At 41.1% G+C, this 21,737-nt stretch overlaps 2 protein-coding genes across 2 annotated transcripts in view; one reads left to right on the top strand and one right to left on the bottom strand.

Moving 5' to 3' along the window:
- Positions 1–14,231, bottom strand: part of LOC139282897 (inositol 1,4,5-trisphosphate-gated calcium channel ITPR1-like) — a 66,856-nt gene extending 52,625 nt beyond the window's left edge. The window contains exons 1-4 of the mRNA XM_070902801.1: positions 14,016–14,231; positions 12,854–12,967; positions 10,067–10,137; positions 132–241 (exon numbers count right to left, since the gene is read on the bottom strand). Coding sequence (XP_070758902.1) covers positions 132–241; positions 10,067–10,137; positions 12,854–12,945 — 273 coding nt within the window. The 5' untranslated portion in view covers positions 12,946–12,967; positions 14,016–14,231. The remainder of the gene's footprint in view (positions 1–131; positions 242–10,066; positions 10,138–12,853; positions 12,968–14,015) is intronic.
- Positions 14,232–14,701: 470 nt separating this feature from the next.
- Positions 14,702–20,674, top strand: sumf1 (sulfatase modifying factor 1). Its single transcript, XM_070902275.1, has 9 exons — positions 14,702–14,962; positions 16,033–16,206; positions 16,363–16,437; positions 17,451–17,533; positions 17,967–18,089; positions 18,207–18,321; positions 19,024–19,137; positions 19,222–19,281; positions 20,076–20,674. The coding sequence occupies exons 1-9, from the start codon at positions 14,702–14,704 to the stop codon at positions 20,169–20,171; spliced, it is 1,101 nt and encodes a 366-aa protein (XP_070758376.1). The 3' UTR covers positions 20,172–20,674.
- Positions 20,675–21,737: the final 1,063 nt, after the last annotated feature.

Raw genomic sequence — 21,737 nt, 5'->3', positions numbered from 1 at the left:
TAAATAAAGATTTCTAAAAGTTAGTCTCATGCATTTCTGTCCTTTCTCTTTATCCTGTGAGGACAAGTCTGTGTATTGTGTACTGGTCTATAGTGACTGCAGGGAGGTGAACATGTCATCCCTTAACTTACGTGGAGCTTGTTGAGGAGCACTGTGTCCGTGTTCCCTCCAGGCTTCGCCGCTTTCCAGAACTGCTTCTGGGCCGAGTAGCGGTTCATGGGACACAGTCTGAAGAGACAGTCTGGACAACGAGACAAAATATAAATAAATATAGAGACGAAGATGCATAGATAGAGGCTTGTAGATAGAGAGACAAGCGCGGGGAAAATACCTGGACAGATAAACAGAAACACAGACTTTGATCATCTGATTGGAGAAAAAAACATGGAGGCTAACCACAATGTGTATAGCGAAGAGTGGTACGTGGGTTTAAATCAAAAGAAGAGAAAACAAACAAAGAGGAGTATGTTGATGCACTCTGAGTGAAGCCTGGAAAGGTCAGTGCTACAGTGTGGGAGTCAGGTCACAGCTACATCTTAGCATAAACCAACAGACACTAAAGGTCTGAGCTGCTAGAACAAGAACAAGATGTTCAGCACACACACAGTCTATTTAACAATCTATACAACAAAAGATAAAAAAATAGACAACACTTAATAAATGGCCCTTCTCTGACAAGTCAAGTGATTCATTCAAGGACTAATAAACCGAATAATTTAAAACACACACACACACACACACACACACACACACACACACACACACACACACACAATCTTCGCACACTCTTCTCTGTAGACACATCAGTGCATGTGTGTGTGCTTGCACTTTAAACACATATTCACTATTCTCGTTCATGGAGATCAAAGGGCTTTGTGTGCTTCAGAGAGGAGTAATGAGGGACAATAAGCATTTGTGTGTGTGTGTGTGTGTGTGTGTGTGTGTGACCCATATTATACAAGTATAGTTATATATGGTTAATGTAGGGTAACTGACGGCACACAATAACCTCTATGAGTGTATGTATTTTGATAGCAGACAGCAATAAGTCGTGGTCAGTGAGGGTTCGTAACCGCAGCAACAATGAGGTGATGCTGTCGTCAGCAAGACTCTGATTGTGCTGCTCATTTTCATAGATAATGTAGAAAACGGTCCCTGATTTGCATGTGGACACGTTTTGGCATGTTAGAGTTCCTCTTCTGTCCCAGAAGACTTCCTTCCACATGTATCAAGCTGCACAACCACTGCTACTGAAGCACACAGAGACCTTTTTTTTTCCCTCCTTTCAGAGTTAAAACTTGTGTACATCAGCGACTCCTCCCTCCGAGTCCTGGCTTTCCTCTGACTTCGCCTCTCATCAGACCAAAGCTCTAAATTCTGAGAGGGCGAAAAAGAGGAGAAAAAAAAAAAAAAAAAAAAGAACAATCTGTCCATCCTTCCCCCATTCTCTCTCTATCCTCCTGCTATAGCCGCAGTAACATGACCAAATAAGGCCAGCCAAGAGAAGGGGAGTGGGAGAGAGAAGAGGGTGGGGACCTATCTTCCCCCCTCGATATTCTATCACCCCTCCTTCTCCCTTCTGAATTCCTCTAACCATTTCAACACACCACTCTCTCTCTTAATAGCCTCTATCTTGCAAATCTTCCTCTCACCCCCATCAGATATGGTTTACTTTAGCTTGACCTAAAATACAGTTAGAACAACAAAGAAAAGGAAGTGAAAGAGAAAGAAGAGAAATGAGGAAGAGAGTGAAATAATGTGAAACAGAGAGAGAGAGAGAGAGAGAGAGAGAGAGAGCACAGAGAGGTTAAGTGGGTGTGTATTTATGTGTGTCCCACATATGTTAACACAATGAAACAGTTGATAAAGTTCTCACCAGAAACTGGATCAAACTAGCGAGCATAAAAGCCAAATGAAAATGAACACACAGACACACGCACACACTGGAAGCTCCGGTCTGAGGAGTGAGCTGCCCCATAATTTGACACAGGCGTTTTATCATACATCATGCAATGTGAGTGCAGTGTGTGACAGATGATCAGCCCGCACTGAAGGTTTTGCCTGTAATCACAGTCAGCTGGGAGAGGAAACATGTCAGTTCAGTAAGAAATCTGAAATCCGTGGTGAGAATTCCTTCTGGGGTCAGTGGGCAGCAGACGTGGTGGGACGAGTCCAGAGGGCAGAAAAACTCAATGATTCATGAACATTCCTCCAACTTAAAACAAATCTCTTACCACCGGAACCCCCACCCAATAAACATGACTTTATTTAGCACTCAAAATATCTATTTGAGTTCATAAACAAAAGCTATCTTTGATACCAGCTGCCCCACGTGCACTTACAAAATGCTAACCATGCTAAAATCATGTAGCTCTGAGGTATGCATGGTGAAAATAATAAACATTACCCTGTTTGTTTTTGGGCCTCAAATCAATTCAGTCACAAGCCTTTTAAGCAAATTGTAAGCCAACTGGAAGTCTTCCAGGTCTCTGACTTTTACAGCGACACCGCATTAAAACATTTTTCTTCCAAGATGTCTTTATAGCTAACTCCACCAATTTTACACATGAAGATCAGTTTACTCACAAATAGGAGTGCTACACAGCCTGTGAAAACAGCGTTCTGAAGTCTGCACAAAAGGGCATCATCAGGGTTATTGGGTTGATTTACAGGTTACTGGTGTAGCATCAAATGTTTTTGGACCCACACTAAGGACAAAAAGTCAGGACATCTTGTCTACAGCTACTTCATTTTGATCATTCTTTTTTCCATTTGTGTCTCGTAAGTTGTCCAACTTATGAAGTGTAATACTAAACTACAGAAGTATCCCTTAAAAGAAAAAGTTTTGGGAAATATACTTATTTGCTTCCTGGCAAAGAGTTGGATAAGAAGATCAATACCACTCTCATATCTGTCTGTTAAATATAAGGCTTCAGCCAGAAAGCAATTAGCTTAGCTTCCCACAAACACAGGAAACAACTTGCTCTGTCTGAAGGTAACAAAATCTACCTTCCAGCACTGGCAAAGCACACTAATTAAGGTTATATCTCATTGGTTTCATCCATACAAAATCCCAAGTTTTGTTTGTCTTTATGGACTTGAATGTTTTTGCACCAAGTTTTTAGGGAGTCTCAAGTCCTTTTTGTGACTTGAGAGTTTGACTTGAATCTAAGTATCAAGTCTCCAACTACAGCTATAATTGTAGCTGTGCTAGGCCACATATAGTCAAAGTGATGTACGGTAGGCTTTGCATGACTAGGCAGGACTTCGATCCATTAGTGGTCAGTATGCTGAAAAGGGCAATCTTACAAAATACTGCAACCAGTGGAGTCTTTGAATGCAGATTTAAGCCTATAGAGTTTCATAATGGCAGCATGATGACGCATGTTAAAAAGATAGCGTGCCTCTTCTTCAACAAACTGCTCCCTCTCTCACTCACTGTTGAATACAGAATAGCTGACTCTGAACTGTGGAAGATGGCGTCTGATTCTGACACCGGCTTTAAGCATTAACAGAGAACAAGTGGAAACTACAGTAGCTTTGTGCTAATCACATGCAGGGCGAGCGCGCACATCTTAGCTGGTAACAACATGGTGCCAGTTTCCTTTTTGTATGACTGCTGTGGATACACATTTTAATGTGATAAACTGGTGTGGAAAGATGTAACAGCTTATTTGTTTACAGTCCTGAATATCATCATAAGAGATTAAAACATTTATTAGATATGGCATTTAGTACATTTCAACTGAAATGTAATCATTATATAAAATCACTATCATTAACTTGTATATTTTAGGTGAGAAGAAATAAACTCACTTCAAAACCTTTAAAAAATATTATTCTAACTTAAGCATTCACAATGACAATATAATGTAGGATAATTAAATGTAATCACCAATATTTGCTATTGAAAATGCAAATACATTTTATGCACTCAATGACTTTTTAGCTTTAAAGTACGCCTCTACTCAAAAATGTGTACTGCTTATTGTTACTTCACTTGGATGTTTGAGCTTCTCTGTAAAGAATGATTTACATGCAGAGTTTGACACAAAAATGAGTTTAATGCGTATATAAACTTAGACAAATATGATGCGGAAACTTGAAACCTCCAGTGCACAAACACTGAGAATGTACATTTTTTAAATGAACAATATTTGTATATTGATAGATTCTGGATTTTTCAATAAGGGAGAAGTAAAATAATTTTAACTGAGTAATTTAACTTTTTTGTGAAAAAAACCCAAACATATTAGACACAAATTAATATTACAAGCAAAGTATTTTCAAATGTCTTAAAACACGTCTGGATGAGAGCTTTGAATGATTTTTTAGACCTTGTCTATTGATGTGTTGGTATATTGGCGGCCTCATGCAACACTGCTCAGAGTGGTCTTGCAGAAGTGCCAGTGATGACTCAGAGAGATCACTCACACCAGCTCTGTAGACATGCACAGTTCAACAAAAAGCAAATTAAAAAAATCCTGCAGTCTCTGACAAACTTCACCAGATTTAAGAGGATCGAGAGGACGATGCTTGTAGCCCTGGCAACCATGAAAACTACTGAGGGGATGTTAAACCAACAGAGATGATTTACCTCTGAGGGTGTTTTTTCAGAGAGCAGAACTGCCACAATACTTTGATACTGTAAGAAGAGCAACAACACACCAGGCGGCTTTCAATTAGATCTACCGTGTGACAACACAGGGCTGCATAATCCACAATGGTACTCAATTTAATGATGTTTGTTTAGTGCAGAACAATTAAAAACTGAAATTCAAATTTCTTCTCTTCATTGTTTGCTAGCATTATAAAAGCAGCCAAAGCACATCACGTGAGACAAAAACCCTGACATGTCCACATAACAAAGAAGTCATCAGTGTTTGAACACAAGCAGGGAGGCCTGCAGTAATTAGACAACATCAGCCTGGCCGGCGACCAATTGCATAATACTTGCTCTATTTGTCTTAAATGAACATATCCTCACTGATCTGGCTTGTATAAACTGCTATTAGCTCCAATGTTCTTATCCTGTCGGGGATACTATGAAGGAAGCAACTAATCACTTGTAGTGCATCTAAGACAATAAATGGGTCGACCGACAACAGCTTCCCTCCACTGTTTCCTGCACGACCTCTCCTCTCTCAATAGACAGGAAAGCAATATATGTGGTTATTAGGAGAGGAAGGGGCTGAAGACAGGACAGCTGCTGGTGTTTATCTCAGATGAACCACCCAACTGGTCTGCAGTGTGTCTCTAACAGCAACAATGGTTTGGGTGGAAAGGAGTTAATGCTCCAAGGTTTGTTGGGGTTGTATGAGGTTTATATGCAAAAGACATTTTAGGAAATTAAGACAGGAGACGAGATATAAAATGACAAAATAAAAACAACAACACGCAAGTTGAAGACATGTAAAGCCAGGACAAGGAGACAGTAACCCCTATAATGGTCTTCACATGCTACTGGTTTAGCATTGAAAATGTAATTCAATTATATTTATATAGCGCCAAATTATAACAGAAGTTATCCCAGGGCACTTTTCATAGAGCAGTCCTGAACCGTACTTTTTATAAAATGTCAGAACAGAAAAATCAGCTTTACAAGCAGGGGATGCTTTGATGCCTTCTTCTCTGTGTTTCAAACCCTTTTGTCCGTTACACAATCAACCAGTAATAACCAAAGACATCATCTGCTTAAAACATCTGCCAATTACCAACATCCACCTACTATTAATATTGCATGTCCATGTATAAAGCTTAGATATGCATTGTCAATTTTCAACTTTCAGAAAAAAAAAACCCTGACTGCTTCAAACATTTTGCAACAATAAACACCTCAACGTCTTTTTATCAATATGTGAAGAGCCTGCTGAACACAGGCAGAAAGAGAAGATGGTGATTGATGATTCAGCAAAGGGAAATTAAAAGCGGATGACATTTGAACAATGCAGCATTCAATTTACACTGCGATTTCAACACACAATAAAAAAAGAGCTGCCACCATGGTAACTTCAAATTAGACAACTGGTCTGACAACCGACAACGTATAAATCACAAATAATGCAAAGGAGGATTATTTCTACTGTAATACAAAGCACTGTTACAGTCCTTTCTCTGCCTTAGATGTGCTGACTGCTGAACTCAGTGCACCATCTGAGTGTGTGTAGGTGTGTGTGTAACGGTATTTCAAATACGGTCCAGGTGAAATATAAAGCAAGGCTTCTGCGAGCTCCTGATGTCTCAGCGTATGACTACAGACTACATGAGTGAGAGTGTGATAGTGCAGAGGGTGTTTACATTAGGAGGAAATGTTAGGCATACCTCAGCAATGACAGTATAAGGCCCTGCATGTGGACATGGCTCATCTGGCCTTGTGCCCTTATAGCGTCCACTAAGAAGGATTATCTCTGCACAACTGTGTCCCTCTCAAACAGCTGAGGAGCCTCCCAAACGAGGAGTAACAGAAGTGCGTTTGCTCTGCCAGAGGACACCCGGAGGACTCAAGTTAGAAGTTCCCAAAGAAGTTTGGAGAAAGAAAAACAACAGATATGTACACACACTTAGCCAGACTGTGTTTGTGGATGTTTAAACCTGTTTCTTGTTTGGGTTTTAATAAGGTTTCACACCTCTCAAGGGTTATCTGTGGCAAGTTCAAGTCCATAAGGGGGCTCAGAAAACTCACATAAATTAGGTTCTCAAAAGGACACTATTTTATTTATAAACCACTTAGGTTGTTAATGTCAAACAAATCATTGCGAATCCATAACTACAGAATTTATTTCAGGTGCACCATGAAAAACTGAGATGATGTGAATTTCCTCACATGATCTCACCGCAGCCCTGACTAGGACTTTGGGGTTGTGTATTGTGAGCACCCAGTGCATATATAGTATGTACACATCTGAAGAATAATTTGTCAATTATGTTGTAAGACTAACCGAGACAAATCATACGTCTGTTTAGTGTGGCTCTATACCAGGGGGAAGGCATCAACACAACATATTTGATTTATACTATTCCATACTACATATGGATTCTAAGCAGGTTTTTGTTATGTATGTGCTCACACTGGAATAGGACAAAATTAAGTGTACTCACAAAAGCCAGTATGCATACTAAAAATGCTTGATGCAATGCAATGCACAGGAAACTGAGGTCGCTTCTCAGAGCTAGAAAAAAAATCAAGACAAATTGCAGAAAGACAACAAAAGACATAATAAAGTATAAAATCTTAACATTTTCTTTGTGAGGCTTAACTGATAGTGGCGTTCTAAAGTCGCAGTTTGGTTGATGTCCAAAGGCAGACATATGGGCATATAGGCCCAGCGGACATTTTGATTTGTCAAAGTAGGAAAAACACAGGTGTTACTAACAACATTAACATGTCTCTGTTCTATTCTAGTGTCCCAGTAAGCCATGACAACGTGACAGTAAGCCAGCATGCACAACACCAGGACCCTGAGACTGAAGCAGCAAAAAAAAAAATCCTCCATCATAAAATCCTCAGCCCATTGTATGATTTCCTGTTAATATAAAATAGTAAACTATGATGATTTCTTGTTAACCAACTGCAACAGTACACTATGAAGACCGGAATAGTTGTACGATTGGTATGGCAGGGCTCTGAACCTTACACAGCTAAATGGAATGAAGCCATTGTTTTATTGCACTTTAATGAAGCTGGAGGAGAAGAGAGAGACAGATTTTAGAGAAGAATGGACAAAACGGAAGCAGCAGTGCTCAGTAGATATCCTGGATTTTAGTCCTTAGTATGGGTCAAGCTCCAAACATCCTACATTTCCCATAATGCCACCAAAAGCATGTTTTCATTAGACCCTCCCTGTCTGTTAAAGAACCCATCATTCAAACTCCACCACTTTGTGTCGCAGGTGTCTAGATAACCCTGATCATATCATCAAGGATTATTTTGTCAAACTTGATAAAGCTCCTTCAGAGCTACTACACAACACTTTTCCCATGTTGAGGTGTACTCCCCATGATGAGTAAATGTTTAAAGTCGAGGAATTCCCCTTTAATGTTAAGCTATTACATTACAGACAATGTTTGGCTTCACTGTAACTTCCATCCGTCCATCCATCCATTTTCTGTAACCGCTTATCCTTTGCAGGGTAGCGGGAGGCTGGAGCCAATCTCAGCTGACATTGGGCGAGAGGCTTCACTGTAACGTCACTTCATCTAATCCTACAGTAGCCACCTTCACCTCTTTCTGCCTTCTGACATCCAGAGGCGTCTCACAGTGACATGAAGGCCTCTTCTGGTCAAAACCAGCCGACATGGTGAAGGAGTTACCATCGCCACTTTAACGGCACTCACTGCTTATGTGCAAGCGTGTTATGGAGACACATATACAATTACAAAACATCTCTCGAACGTACAGCTTCAGCCACAATTTCATTTTCCCCGTGTGTGTGTTTTTTTTTTTTGTTGTTGCACAGATATTGAATAAAGTTGTAATTAAAAAAGGCAGGTCATAAATCCTACCACACATCTACAATATCTACATATCCTGCAATGATTTCAAATTTGGCAAAGACCTTTTGTGTCCTGCAGTGGGTCTGATTTAGAACAGGACTTTTCCTTTGAGTGCGCTGTACCTTGTGATGAGTTTTATAAGTGAGTCGCGGGGAAACCGAGTGTGGGAGGATGGAAGATTAAATGAGACGAAGTGATTAGTGAAAGCCTTCCTGTATGAGTGAGCCAATAGGCCTGCTCCCTCACTACAATCACATGTTTGCTGCCTAAAATAGTCGCACAAAACATTAGAATTAAATCTACAAACAGTTTGGATACGGCTTGATTTAAACTTTCTAGTCTCATACAGTAGATACACGCATGAGTCCAGCTAAATTACTAAGGATGCTACAGTATCAGTTAATATACATTTTATGATCTCAGAGCCTGTTTACAGGAGAGACAATGAAGTAAACTGCACAACATTGTTGATGTTTATGCTTGGATGACTGGCAATTCTTTGCCACTTATTGTCACCTCTGTGTCTGAGTCTGTGGAATAAAGCTGTTGGGACACACAAAGCAGCAAAGACAGAGAGTGAGACTCGTCTTTCATGTTGCTGCAGGCCATGGAGGTATCAGTCTACAGTCCGCGTTCATCGTGGTGACAGCGATTGTCTCTATGGGGAGATAACCTGTCCTGGGACACCAGAAACCCACTGAAGAGCTGAGCTATTGTGGGCACCGCTCACATCAAAGCTTTCTACTCTCTAAATACAGTGCAATCTTCTTTATACTCTTGAGGCAGCAGATAGCATCCTAAGTGCAAAGTGTGAGCATGTGTATGTGATATGCTGACTATCCAACAAGCTTCAAAGTCAAACTGAAGTAACCCTCTAAAATCAAGTTGCTTAACATTGATGGATTTGACGGATGTAAAGCAATACAAAAAGATTCTGGTCATACATACTTTTCTTAATCTATCAGACATAATTTACCTACCAATAGTCCAATAATACTGTATTTTTCAATCAAATATTTATTCAGCAGTGACCAAGAAAAACTACTGTTTTTATATTTCATACAAGAACCTGTAAGATATACTACACAAGCCCTCAATACACTCATATTGTCTGTACAATGTCGGGCCGGGCCTCTCCCCAGAGACATAAACCTCCAGCCTGAGAACCGAGGGTCATGAATTCTACTTCCTGTATGGGAGCTAATAATAGCGGGTTCACCCAAAGAGGCATCTCAAGGCTTTTGTTTGAAAAGCAGCTTTTCAAGTGTGTTGTTTTCCAACAAACCAACATCAGAGCTGATTCTCTCCATCTGCCTCGGCCTCCACAGGCGAGGAGCGCACACACACAGCTATAAAACACACGCATGGATGTGTGAGCATGCACGCGCACACACCATCAACATTGTCAAAGGCAGCCGTGTTTGAAGTCCAGTGGGCAGAGATATTGTGGCTGTCACCAAAGAAACACGGCATAACACATCCAGCAGCGTCTCTCTCACAGAGCCCACAGTATAAACAGACAGCAGTTAGTGTGATGACGTCCGGCCTCAGCAGGACTCTCGGCGTCTCTTACCTCTGAACTTCTTCGGAGGGTTGTTGAGGTCCCCGGCGTCAGGCTGGACAACACAGCGGTCATCCACCAAGCTACGGACATAGACACATAATAACATTGTTAGGGACAGTACACACACCCGTGGTAACCGATCAAACTGTTGTGTGTATTTAATGTATATATTGTCTTATGGCTGAATAAAAACAATCACTGATGTCACAGTCAGCTGGCCGGTTTTTCATAATATAGTAGGGCTGTAAGTTATGATATCATTGTTATTTATACTTGATCTGAAACAATTAGTCAATTAATTGATCAACAGAACATCGACTGCAACAATTCTGATAATCAAATAATCTTTTAAGATATTTTCTTTCTTTCTTTACATTCAGAGATTCCAGCTTCTCAAATGTGAATATTTGGTGGTTTTCTGAGTCTTGTGAACTGAATATCTTTGGGTTTTGGACCGCTGGTCAGACAAAAGAAGACATTTAAAAGATGTCACCTTGGACTCTGGAAAACTGTGATGGGCATTTATTTTTTAGCATTTTTCGTCATTTTATAGACCAAAAGATTAATCAAGAAAATAATCAGAAGACTATTCAATAATAAAAATAATTGTTTGTTATTGTTGTCAGTTTATTCATCTCTGAATATTTTTTATTAGTAATTTAATATAGTGAATGTAAAACAAACACTGCAAAACACTCATCAATGATGTTCAAACTCAAACGTAATTTATGTCACAAAAGAGTAATTAAAAGAAAAGTGGCGATCTTAACATTTAAAAAGCAGGAAGTAGCAAAAATGTTGCGTATTTGCTTGATAAATTACTTAATTGATGATCAGATTTTGTGTTGACATTTGTGGAGATGTACTGAGATTGTTATTTCACTCTGTGTATCTGAACTACTGAATGCCACCATCTCTATAATCCCTGTGGGTTTGTGTGTAAACTGGTGTTAAAACACAGTAGTGGCCAAAACAAAGTTTTCCCAACAAAAAGCTTCTGCACGTCCAAAACTCTACTGGTGTCTCCTATTTTCATTGAGAGCTCTGGCATTGCTGCAGCATGTTTACTCTCTCACTCCACACAATCATGAAATGATTCTGGATTAGATGACCTGTGGGCAGGCTGGAATTTCTGGTGACAAATTTAGCTTTTACTAGCTTAGAATAACACTTGTCTGGACGCAGGCCAAATCCCACATCCATTTCAGGCCATTTCCCGGGTGAATGTCTACAGTTGTCCAAACAGACCTGTCTACTCCTCCAGTCTGCACACCTCAAGGAACAAGGCTGCAGACGTAGGTCAAAAGTGTTAAGAAGAAGAAATTATACAGAATGTGTGTGTGTGTGTGTGTGTGTGTGTGTGTGTGTGTGTGTGTGTGTGTGTGCGCGTGTGTGTGCGGTCATCTGCATGTGTGAATTTGCTAATCCCTGTCAAGAGTGGTCAGTCATTAACACGAGTTTAATAGTTACACCTGAGAACAAACAGGGCAGGTCCTGCTGAAGGCTCACTGTAAGCAGCATTTTTAACATTTTTCACCTTTCATTTGCAAACAGAGCCCCCCTCTCTCGCTCCAGTTAAACAGGAGCTGGGAATGCTGCTCAGCTGGAGAAGTTATAATGCTCCAAGAGTTTTTGTTTTTTCTTTCTTCTCAGAACGGTTTCTTCCTCTGAGGGCAGATGATCTGGAGACGGCTGCTGAGTTGGTGGTTGTGCGTGGAGAGGATGGCTCCTGGCCAAAACTGTGATGACAGTTTAGTAAATATGTGCGCACGCATATGTGTGTGTGTGTGTGGGAAGCCCTGGAACTCGAGAAAGGCCACGATGTCTCTATAGTGACTCAGTCTTTGCTGTAGGTCATTCCATTTTTCATGAGTACTGACAGCCTCACTGCTGCTAGACAATATACTGCACCTTCCTATGATTATCCTGTGATTCCTACCAGCAAAACAAGAATGCCAGCTCTCTCTTATTGCCCCTCAGGACAGATGGGCTAAAACGCAACAAGTGTGCGTAATTTCTGCAAGTGATATCTTAAGACCAATATATCCATGTGCCAGGTCATTCTGCAATCCCTAGAGATAGAGTACATAATCAATATGTATCTTACTGCTTTTATTGTGTTCCAGATATGAGGCAAAACTAATGGAGAAAAAACGACACAATATTGCTGCGACTGGGTGGGTGAATGAGCGGCATGTAAATAGGTGTTTTACCATTAGTGTTGAGAATCGTACACAGCACCATCTCATTGTTTTTTTTCCCCCTTCTAACTCTCCACACCCACTCCTGCTCAGACACACACACACACTTTATCACTAACTGGGCATTTGCCGCCCCTATATTTCCTTTTCTCCCGGCACTATCAGTAGTGGGGTCAGTCATGGCCAAAGCACCACTTCAAAAAGGCCTCCCACTGTTTTCACAGCTTTGTTCTGTGGGAAAAACTGCAAAATTACATCCATTTATCTCCCCTCAACTACTTTACCCCACTGACAGTGGGATGTTTTTGCCTGTGATACATGCAGACAAACATTCATCAGGCACACACAAATACACAATCAAAAAGAGATGATCATTCGACACCAAAACTTGTTTCTCACCAAAATCAAACTTTCTCAAAACGGTTAACAGTCGCCACAACTAGTGTGACTTCCTTCCTTCCAAATACTGCTCAGCTTTCAGTACAAGGGGAAAGTGTGAAGTGGGCCCACACACACACACACACACACACACACACACACACACACACACACACACACACACACACATAATGTTCAGCCAGTGAAATGGACATACCCCAGCGTGCTGATGAAGCCATTGGTGGATCCCTCTGCATACAGGGAACAGATGTCCCCGATGTGGAGGAAGCTGGACATCTTATCCGACATGTTTGACACACACAGGGAACCCCTGCAGCAGAAGAGAGGAGTAGAATTAGTAAAAAAAAGACTATAAATCACATATGAAGTCTAATTTACTCCCAATATCAGACATCTTATTATCACACATAACTAAAAAGCAGAAGAAACATCCTTATTTTGATAATATTTGCAATGTTTTACATCCATTCACCTTCAGCCATGCAACGCCACTGATGGATCCCCATAGTTGTTGAGCATTCACCTTTGAAATTTCAGTGTGCATTTGCAGATATGAGCACGTCAATACACTCACTCAGCATCCGCACAAAGATTCGTGTAGCCACAGAGTTCCCCATTTAGGTGGCAGTGCCATTTTAAGAGAGAGGGCTCCCTGAGAGGTCGAGACTGCACCGACACTGCTGCCATGGCTGCGGGGATTTGCATAGAAGCTGTAGGGAAATTCTCTGTTTGGTGTTACTGTAACCTGCTTGTGTTGTGGCTGTGACAGTTAATGAATAGGAGCCGCAGCTACCAGGAAGGTGTGTGCACCTGCAACAGGTCGTACAGCCGCTGAGGCTGACAGGAGGACACTGCACTTCACTCGGGTTATCTGCCTGTGTTGTGAAGCACTGCATCTCACTGAGGTCGATAAATCACTAAAACAATAATAATAAACTAGTAGCGGTAGCTTGGACTGACTGCCGTGTGTTGCAAGCCTAAAATGATGACATGTGATGAAATGGGCAGCTATTAAACAGCGAAAGTGCGCATCTTCCTTGCAGGCCTGTTCATCTGACCACTACAACACACATGAAACTTAAAGTAAACGCGTCCAAATGGCAGGCTGTCCTTTTCAAGCGGCATCCGCAATCACACAGTTTCACAGAATTAGACTCGCTGTCTTGGTTGTTTTTTTGTTTGTTTTTTATTGGTCACTACTGTGTGAACGAGCACATCACAAGCACTGATCATGAGCTGTGAGCCTTTTGTTAACCATTTAAGGAGAGCGAACTAAATCTTTTCCCCCTCCGCTGCGGGAAGACAGAGAGGAGAAGAGAGACGATGGTAAACTGGAGAAGTTGTGCGCTCAACTTTACCTCGGTTGTTGCGAACGCTCCGGTGTTCGGCTTTCTCCGGACCGGCTAAGACAACATGACTGTGGCTCTCCTCTTCACCGGGGGCCGAGGGTGAGATCCAGCCGTCAGCAGCTGTAATAATCCAGGTTTTCTTTTTTTTTTTTTCTTTTCTTTTGACAGCTCGATCACCTTTCCGCGCCTGTCGGTGCTCCCGGGGCTGCGTTCACTGAGGCAGGCAGCTCTCTGGCTGGCTGTGCTGCCTGGCTCTCTGCCACTTCTTCTTCTTCTCCTTCTCAAGCGGCCGTAGTGTTGATAGCTGGGAAATGATGTCCATGTGGTCCCGTCCCATCACCGAGGAAGTCCAAGCTGTAACATCACCCCGAGCGTGCAGCCTTTTTTTAAGATGCCGAAAAAAAGTCTCCCATCTGATATAAACTGTACCATATTTATGTTTTATTTAACAATTACTTGAATTATATTTTCAAGTAAGTGATTAAATTACAATAAAATAACTGACATCTGCTATATTTACAGGACTTAATCATACTGTGCAATTTAATAATATTTTTTTAATAGAAATAAACTACAAATTTTCAGGCATGAAGGAGTTACATTTTCTTTCATTGCGCCCAGCTGACTGACCACGTGACTTTGCGGAAGTGAGTGCAGCAACAACATGAGCATCCCGTGAGCAGAGTCCTGCAAGAATGGTGCGCTGTGTTGCGTTGTTTTTCGTCTTTGGTTGCGTGAACGAAGTGCTGTGTGTTCAGGGTTCATGCGGGGCTCAGTCACAACCCGCCGCCCCGCAGGGAGCAGCGAGCTGCGGCTGCGAGAGCCTGAAGAGAGCCGCTGCTGTGGAGCCTGCGGGGGACAGCGCCGCTCCTGCAGAGCCAGCTGACAAATACTCGAGAGGCGCCAACGAGAGGCCGCTCGAGGCTCAGGGAGATGAGACGGAAACACAAAGTCCGGTAATCTATCTTTATTGGACAGAAGACACGAGACACTAAGAGGTCCCTACTGAGACTTTTCGTCAGTGGACTATCAGGCAAAACTTCACCTAAAAGATAAGGTGCAGAGGGTGCGAGTGACACCCTCTCAGACCACATTAGACAAACGAAACATTTCTTTAGTCAAACTTGTAGGATGATCTGAGCTCCAAAAGTTGACATCTTCAAGGTTTTCAATGCATGCAAGTTCTCATTTTAACTAAAAAGCACACTGATGTAGTATCCACTTGGCCTGCTGAAGTGCCCTTAAATAAAGACACTGAAACTCTCAGCACAGTTCTCTGCAAATCACTAATTCAGATATTCTCCACCAGGCACCACATAGTGAATATGATGGATTGATGAGCCTTAATTTCCTATAAATTACTCTCCAGACTGAATGTTTGTGGTTGACATTAGTAGACTAGTGTCTTTAGTTGAACTTCCTTGTTCTCTATAGATTACAGCTGGCTCTGAGAGAGGACAATGTGTCTCATACCCCATTGTGTTCTTTAACATGCCCTACAAATTAGATGGTTATTTTTGGCTTTGGTTGGAGACGGTAGAGGTCATAGTCAGGGTTTTGCCAATCCTAGTGAAGCAGTCTGACTGCCTCTGAGTCAGCTCAGGATGATCGGGGAGGTCCCTGAAAACTAATAGATGACCGGCCCAGCACAATACACACTAGGTGAGATCTGGTGCTACGATGTATTAACGCTTCATTTAAATAAAACTAATATGAAATAAATAGCCAACTGTCAATCTAATAATGATCTCCACATACATTTATTCATATTTTATTTTTAAATGTGTACCTTTTTATTGCTGTTGAAATGATGTTGAAATGTTATCGAATGCCTTTGACTGTGCTTTTGGAGTTTATGGAGGTATTGTGCAGCCTAGTGATAACTCTCAAATCTATCTTTGCTCAGATTAAGTTTCCAGCCTTTTTGAAGACTCCTAATCCTGTTAATTCTCCAACCTTCTTCAGACATACGAGACTCTTAGAACCACTTGTCTGCGTGTAAGAAAAGTTCATTTCCTGCATGCAGGTGGTGCTGATTTCTGGAGGAGAGTTCCTAATGGGAACAGACGACCCAGGCATCCCTGCAGATGGTGAGGGTCCTCAGAGGCTGGTGCACGTGGACTCCTTCTACATGGACATCCAGGAAGTCACTAACCAACAGTTCCAGAGCTTCGTCAATGCCACAAGATACATTACTGAGGTGTGGACAATTACTGCATCTACAGATCAAACCATGAGCCAATCAAACCAATCAAAACCCAGTATGAGAGCAAATCTTTGGCAGTGGTTATGTTAATGTTTGTAAGGCTAATACGCATCTCCTTTGCTCATAATGTTTTTGTCCTTATGCTTTTAGGCAGAGAAATTCGGAGACTCATTTGTATTCGAGGGAATTTTGAGCGAGAGTGTCAAAAACCAAATCAGCCAAGCAGTAAGTATGATTATTCAACAGTCGACTTGCCTGTACAGCTCACTTTTTCTTGTGCTACAGCAGTATGAAGCGTTGTTAGTGCCGTGATTATTAGTATTAAAAGTTAGCTATCTATCTATCTTTTTTATCTATCTAATCAGTTAATGTGAATTTCAAATGTTGGGGGAAATAAATATATTAAAAACAACCCTTTATTCTACTTCCATTGAAAATGCTTCTGATATTTTATTCTCTTCTAATTGTCTTCCAAATTTAAACATAGTGTTATATACTGTGTTCAGATGTATGTTGTTACTACTTTACATTGTATTTCCAAACAATAATTTGACAATATTAGGAGTAGTTGCTTTATGTATTTCAAATATATGAAGTATTTGCACTTAACACATGCTGTAAGAGTTGTTGGCTGTAACAGATGTTCTCTCGCTAAGCTGCTCCAACAATACCAAGAGAGAACATGATAGAGACTGTGTTTTACCAAAGTAATGAAGCAGGGAGAGTGTGCTTAGTTATAAAGTGTTTATCTACAAAATAAATATCCCTAGGTTAACAGTTTCATAATGCTTCCAGCCAACTGGGAAATGCGCCTAGAGCAGTAAACAACATCCAGGTCCAGGTCTCAGGGAGGATGTGATAAAATGGCACCATGTGAGGCAGTGTTTCCAGAAAACAAGAAGAAAGACGATGTTTGTGTGTTCAAAGTACCAGCCTTCGGGTCGCATGTGTTTTTGGCTTTGGATGGACATGAGGATGTATACTGGTGTTATTTAACAGCCAGCACAGCAGGCCTCCCATAGACGAAAGCCAGACATCTCAGCGGCCATGTGCAGCCTGATTATGTGGCTGACATGGTGCTGTGTACCCATTTGTACAGTGACACTGGAAACCATTAGCACCATTGCAATTCTGTACACTAAAGACAATTCTAGACAAAGTGTGTGTGAGGACATGGAATGAGGAGTATGAAAGAAGCATTATATTTGTCAGTAACCGTTGTTATGTCACTTTATCAGGTGGCTGCTGCCCCCTGGTGGCTTCCAGTCAAAGGGGCCAACTGGAGGCACCCTGATGGTCCAGACTCCAGCATCGCAGACAGGTAGAAAGACGCTCTCCCTATACTAGAGAGAAGAATACCCATTTCACCAGTCTTTTAATATTAAAGGGAAGGTTCATGTTTTGTTCAAGTCTGTTTTAAAACAATACTGGCTGGCTGCTGGAGCCTCATGGTGGCTTCACCAGAACTTGCATGCATTTTTGCACAGAACAAGGACTGTGGACTTTGTCTCCCATCACTTACATTAGAATCATGGTAAGAAGGGATGAGTATGGAGAGTAGAAACAATTAAAATGCCCAAAGTCAGTGTGCATGTGGGTATGCGAGAATTCTTTTAAGACAGATTTGAAAACATGTGAACCTATCTTTTAAATATTGAAACTGTCTTTTACTTCTTTTATTTTAATGTTTGACTGTTACATTTTTTGGCAAACCAAGCACAAGCTCAGTAATTAACTTCAAACCTGTTTTGTAGGCTGGATCATCCTGTTCTACATGTGTCTTGGGCGGATGCTGTGGCCTTCTGCTCCTGGGCCAACAAGAGACTCCCTACAGAGGCAGAATGGGAGTACGCCTGCAGGGGCGGCCTTAAAGACAGGTACGATATTACTCATTATGTCACTTCAAAATATAAACCGATGCACTTGTGAATGTTCTTTGGTCTTCATACAGTCTGTCCCATGTCAATTTCCTGATATACCGCTCCTGTATGTAGACTTTACCCCTGGGGAAACAAGTTGAACCCGAAAGGACAACACTACGCCAACCTCTGGCAGGGGGATTTCCCCAACCATAACTCTGGAGACGATGGATACATCAAGACTTCACCGGTAAGACAGAGAAGGAAAGACTGAGAGATGCCCTAGTTATGGGTGTGTTTAGGAGGCATCATATTTCAGGTTAGGGAGGAGGGGGAAGGGTGACTGTGCTCATGAGTCACTGTCACAAAACTGGAAACAGATTCATAATTGAGCCACTGCCTATAGAATCTACAGGAAATGACAGGTGCTGGAGATTAAAGCTCATTTCAGAAGTTGATTTAAAAGTCACACCAGCAGCTCCCAGCTTCCCGAGATCAAATTAATAACCATTAGATAATATTAATCCAATCTCTTTCTCTACAGGGGGAGCTTTAAAGCCCTGGTTTAAAAGTATCAATCATGAATGTGTGCACTCAAATTGTTTAAGGGTATGAGCTTCTGAAGGAAAGTGCATCTTTCTGATCCTACTAGCTGAAAATACAGGGATGTTTATGCTGCGCTGATCATAATAACACAAATGTAACATGCTTTTTTGTTTTTATTTATCTCACTTAAGCGGCTTAAGCGCAGTATTTGTGATTTGTTCTTGGAAAGGCCCCTCAGTTGTTTGCTCATTCTGGGAAATATGCAAATAGAGTAGTACATGCAGCCATAGGACCATAGGAATAGATATTCCATGCTCTCAGAAGAAGTGTTTGAAATAGTTTGTCCTAGTAAAATTCACAACCAGAACCTGTATTAATGTGGCATTATTCTCCCCATACCCTGCAGGTGATGTCCTTTCCTGCCAATGGTTTTGGTCTGTATGACATGGCGGGGAATGCGTGGGAATGGACTTCAGACTGGTGGACTGTACATCACACCACAGACCAGCAACACAACCCAGTAAGAATACATTATCCCTCTAACCTTTTGAGTTGTCCAGGTTTAGTTTTTGGTCTGAGATCTAATCATTTTTCTCTCTCTCAGACGGGTCCTCCATCAGGCACAGACAAGGTGAAGAAGGGAGGGTCATACATGTGCCACAAGGTAAAAAAGACTTTTATGCTTATTATGTTCTATAGTTTTAACCAAAAGATCAAGTTCAATATCTTGATCATCAAACATGAAATTAAAAACACCAGGTGGTTCTGGCTAGTGGTGCAAACCTGTTTTATAGCAAGTATTAAAGGCAACAACAGCTCTGACATCAGCATTTCTAAAGGGAGCAGGGGAGCTCTCTATTACTCTCCACCTGTTTGATTACAAAGGGAAAATTCAGCCTCTCTCCCATTCTCTCTATCCCTCCTTTCTGTGCTAGTACATGCACAGTCGGCTGTCCACTCGTTCAGCGGCTCTGCTTGTTCTGGATTTAAGAAATCTGAACAGAGTGAAAATCTCATAACATTCACAGAGACGACAAGAGAACTCATACCAACACATATGGCACATTTACTTTATCTGCAACACCATTTGAGCCGCCCACTGGTGACCACTCCAGTTTGCTTGCCACCAGCATTGGTTGCCATGGGAATGTGACTAAGTGCATGCAAAATAAGTCCTAAGCACAGAGGTCTGTTTGTGTCATATGAATAAACCATGTGAGGGAGGAGAGGACAACAGTCAGACATGCTTGATGAATGTGCACCAACAGGCTCAGTACAGGATGAACAAAAAAGCAAAAGAAGTCAGAAAGAAAGTCGTGGCTAAACTAAAATGGTTGCTGTGTGAGTGTTCCCATAGTTTGTGTTTTTTTTTTATATACTGTAGCCAAGCATTTTCCATTGCTGAGAAAATGTACTTATTGACAGTAAAGTTCCCTCTCTTCCCTCCCCCTCCTCCAGTCTTACTGTTACAGATACCGATGTGCAGCCCGAAGCCAGAACACTCCAGACAGCTCAGCCTCTAATCTTGGTTTTCGCTGTGTCTCTCAGGAGTGACGGTGACCTGACCTGCTTGTCTTAAACACAAGGTCCTTTCTTCCAGCTGCTCTTTAACCCCAGTGTTGGTTGCAGAGTAAACCAGTGAAAGGAATTTAATAGAGGCTGTCTGATGTGCCATCTCATTAACATTATCTGAAGACGATAATTAAGAAAAAAAGGACAGAGGACCTCAAACTGTTTGAAGTTGATGTCTTTCCTTCCAGCAGATATTCTCAGAAATGTAACATTTTTATATTTTTTCAGTTTTTTTTTTTTTCATAAGAAATGAAAAGAAAAAAAACAGTTGTTGAGGGCACTGAACAACAAGTCATTGTTTCTGCTTGGGTCAGAACATTTCAAGAAAATCTTTGCACACAGGCTGAGATACAGGCTAAAAGTCTGTAAACTATACAGTCGATGTATAGTGACACTGCTGTAAAATTACTGTAAAGTATTGTAATATAGTTTTTGCAAACACTTATTTGTCTTTCTCTTTCAGTTTCTTAATTAGCCATAATAAAAAATAACGAACCAACCACTTTTTTGTCTTAATGTATGATTTTAGGTTTAGTTAATTGAAAACATAAACCTCAGGGTGCCACTTTGCTATTACTCTGTGTTTCATTATTGACCTCCAAAGACCACCATGTTTAACAGGTTTAATACGTAGTTGTGGTGTACAGCATCCACCAGAGGGCAGCACATGCTTAAATAGCTATTTATCTATTTGTCTGTGCAAAGAGTGCATGTACGTGTTTGTACCTACCAACTCATGTTGAGAAGTTAAGCTGACACAGTATAAGCCCTGTCTGTAAGGATGGTTCAGGGCAGTGAGTACTGTGACGGTCTAAAGCTGATTCAGTCACTTTTGGACTGAGATGGGCTTAAATTCTTCAAAGACATGCTATTACGAATCCACATGAAACCAGCAGCATGTATCACCAGGGAGTGAGTGTGCCTGTCTAAACTGAAAGGATATAACTGTAAGAAAAGAACAGGAATTAAAAAAAGACCAAATGTCTGAAAAAGAACCAAAAATTATTTATTTTAACGTCTTCAGTATACATATTGCATGTGGAAATTATAAACTAAGCAATTAGCGAAAAAAGACTAGCAAAATAAGTGAGTAAACAGGGGAAAGGGTCAAAATGTTTCTAGTGCATCTTAGTAAAAAAACTCAATGTTTTAACAAACATTTCTATTCCTAGCATTAACATCACATTTATCAGCAAACTAAAATCCTATTATCTCGCAATTTAAATCAGAAAGTTCAAAGGTATAGTTGATACAACATTACTGCACAATTGCTAACATTCAGTAGACAGTTTAACAAGTCTAAACCACGCTGTCAGCTTTTAATTGAAGTTCATACAAACTCCGTTATCTATCAGTGCACAACAGATTACCTGTTTTACAAAACAGAAAAAAACACTGATTTTCACTAATGCTGCAAGAAGACCATCTGCCCCTGCTGCTGAATTATTAACCCAAAATAAAATGAGTCAAAAATGCACCACAGAAACAAGAGCATAGCAACTAAAACAACCTGGAGGCTAAATACAGCTGCCATCTTGGAGAGTCCAA

This window comes from Enoplosus armatus, chromosome 3, assembly GCF_043641665.1.
Source record: "Enoplosus armatus isolate fEnoArm2 chromosome 3, fEnoArm2.hap1, whole genome shotgun sequence".
Lineage (NCBI taxonomy): Eukaryota > Metazoa > Chordata > Actinopteri > Centrarchiformes > Enoplosidae > Enoplosus > Enoplosus armatus.
The sequence above is the reverse complement of the archived record's forward strand: the minus strand, read 5'-3'. Positions and strand labels throughout refer to the sequence as shown.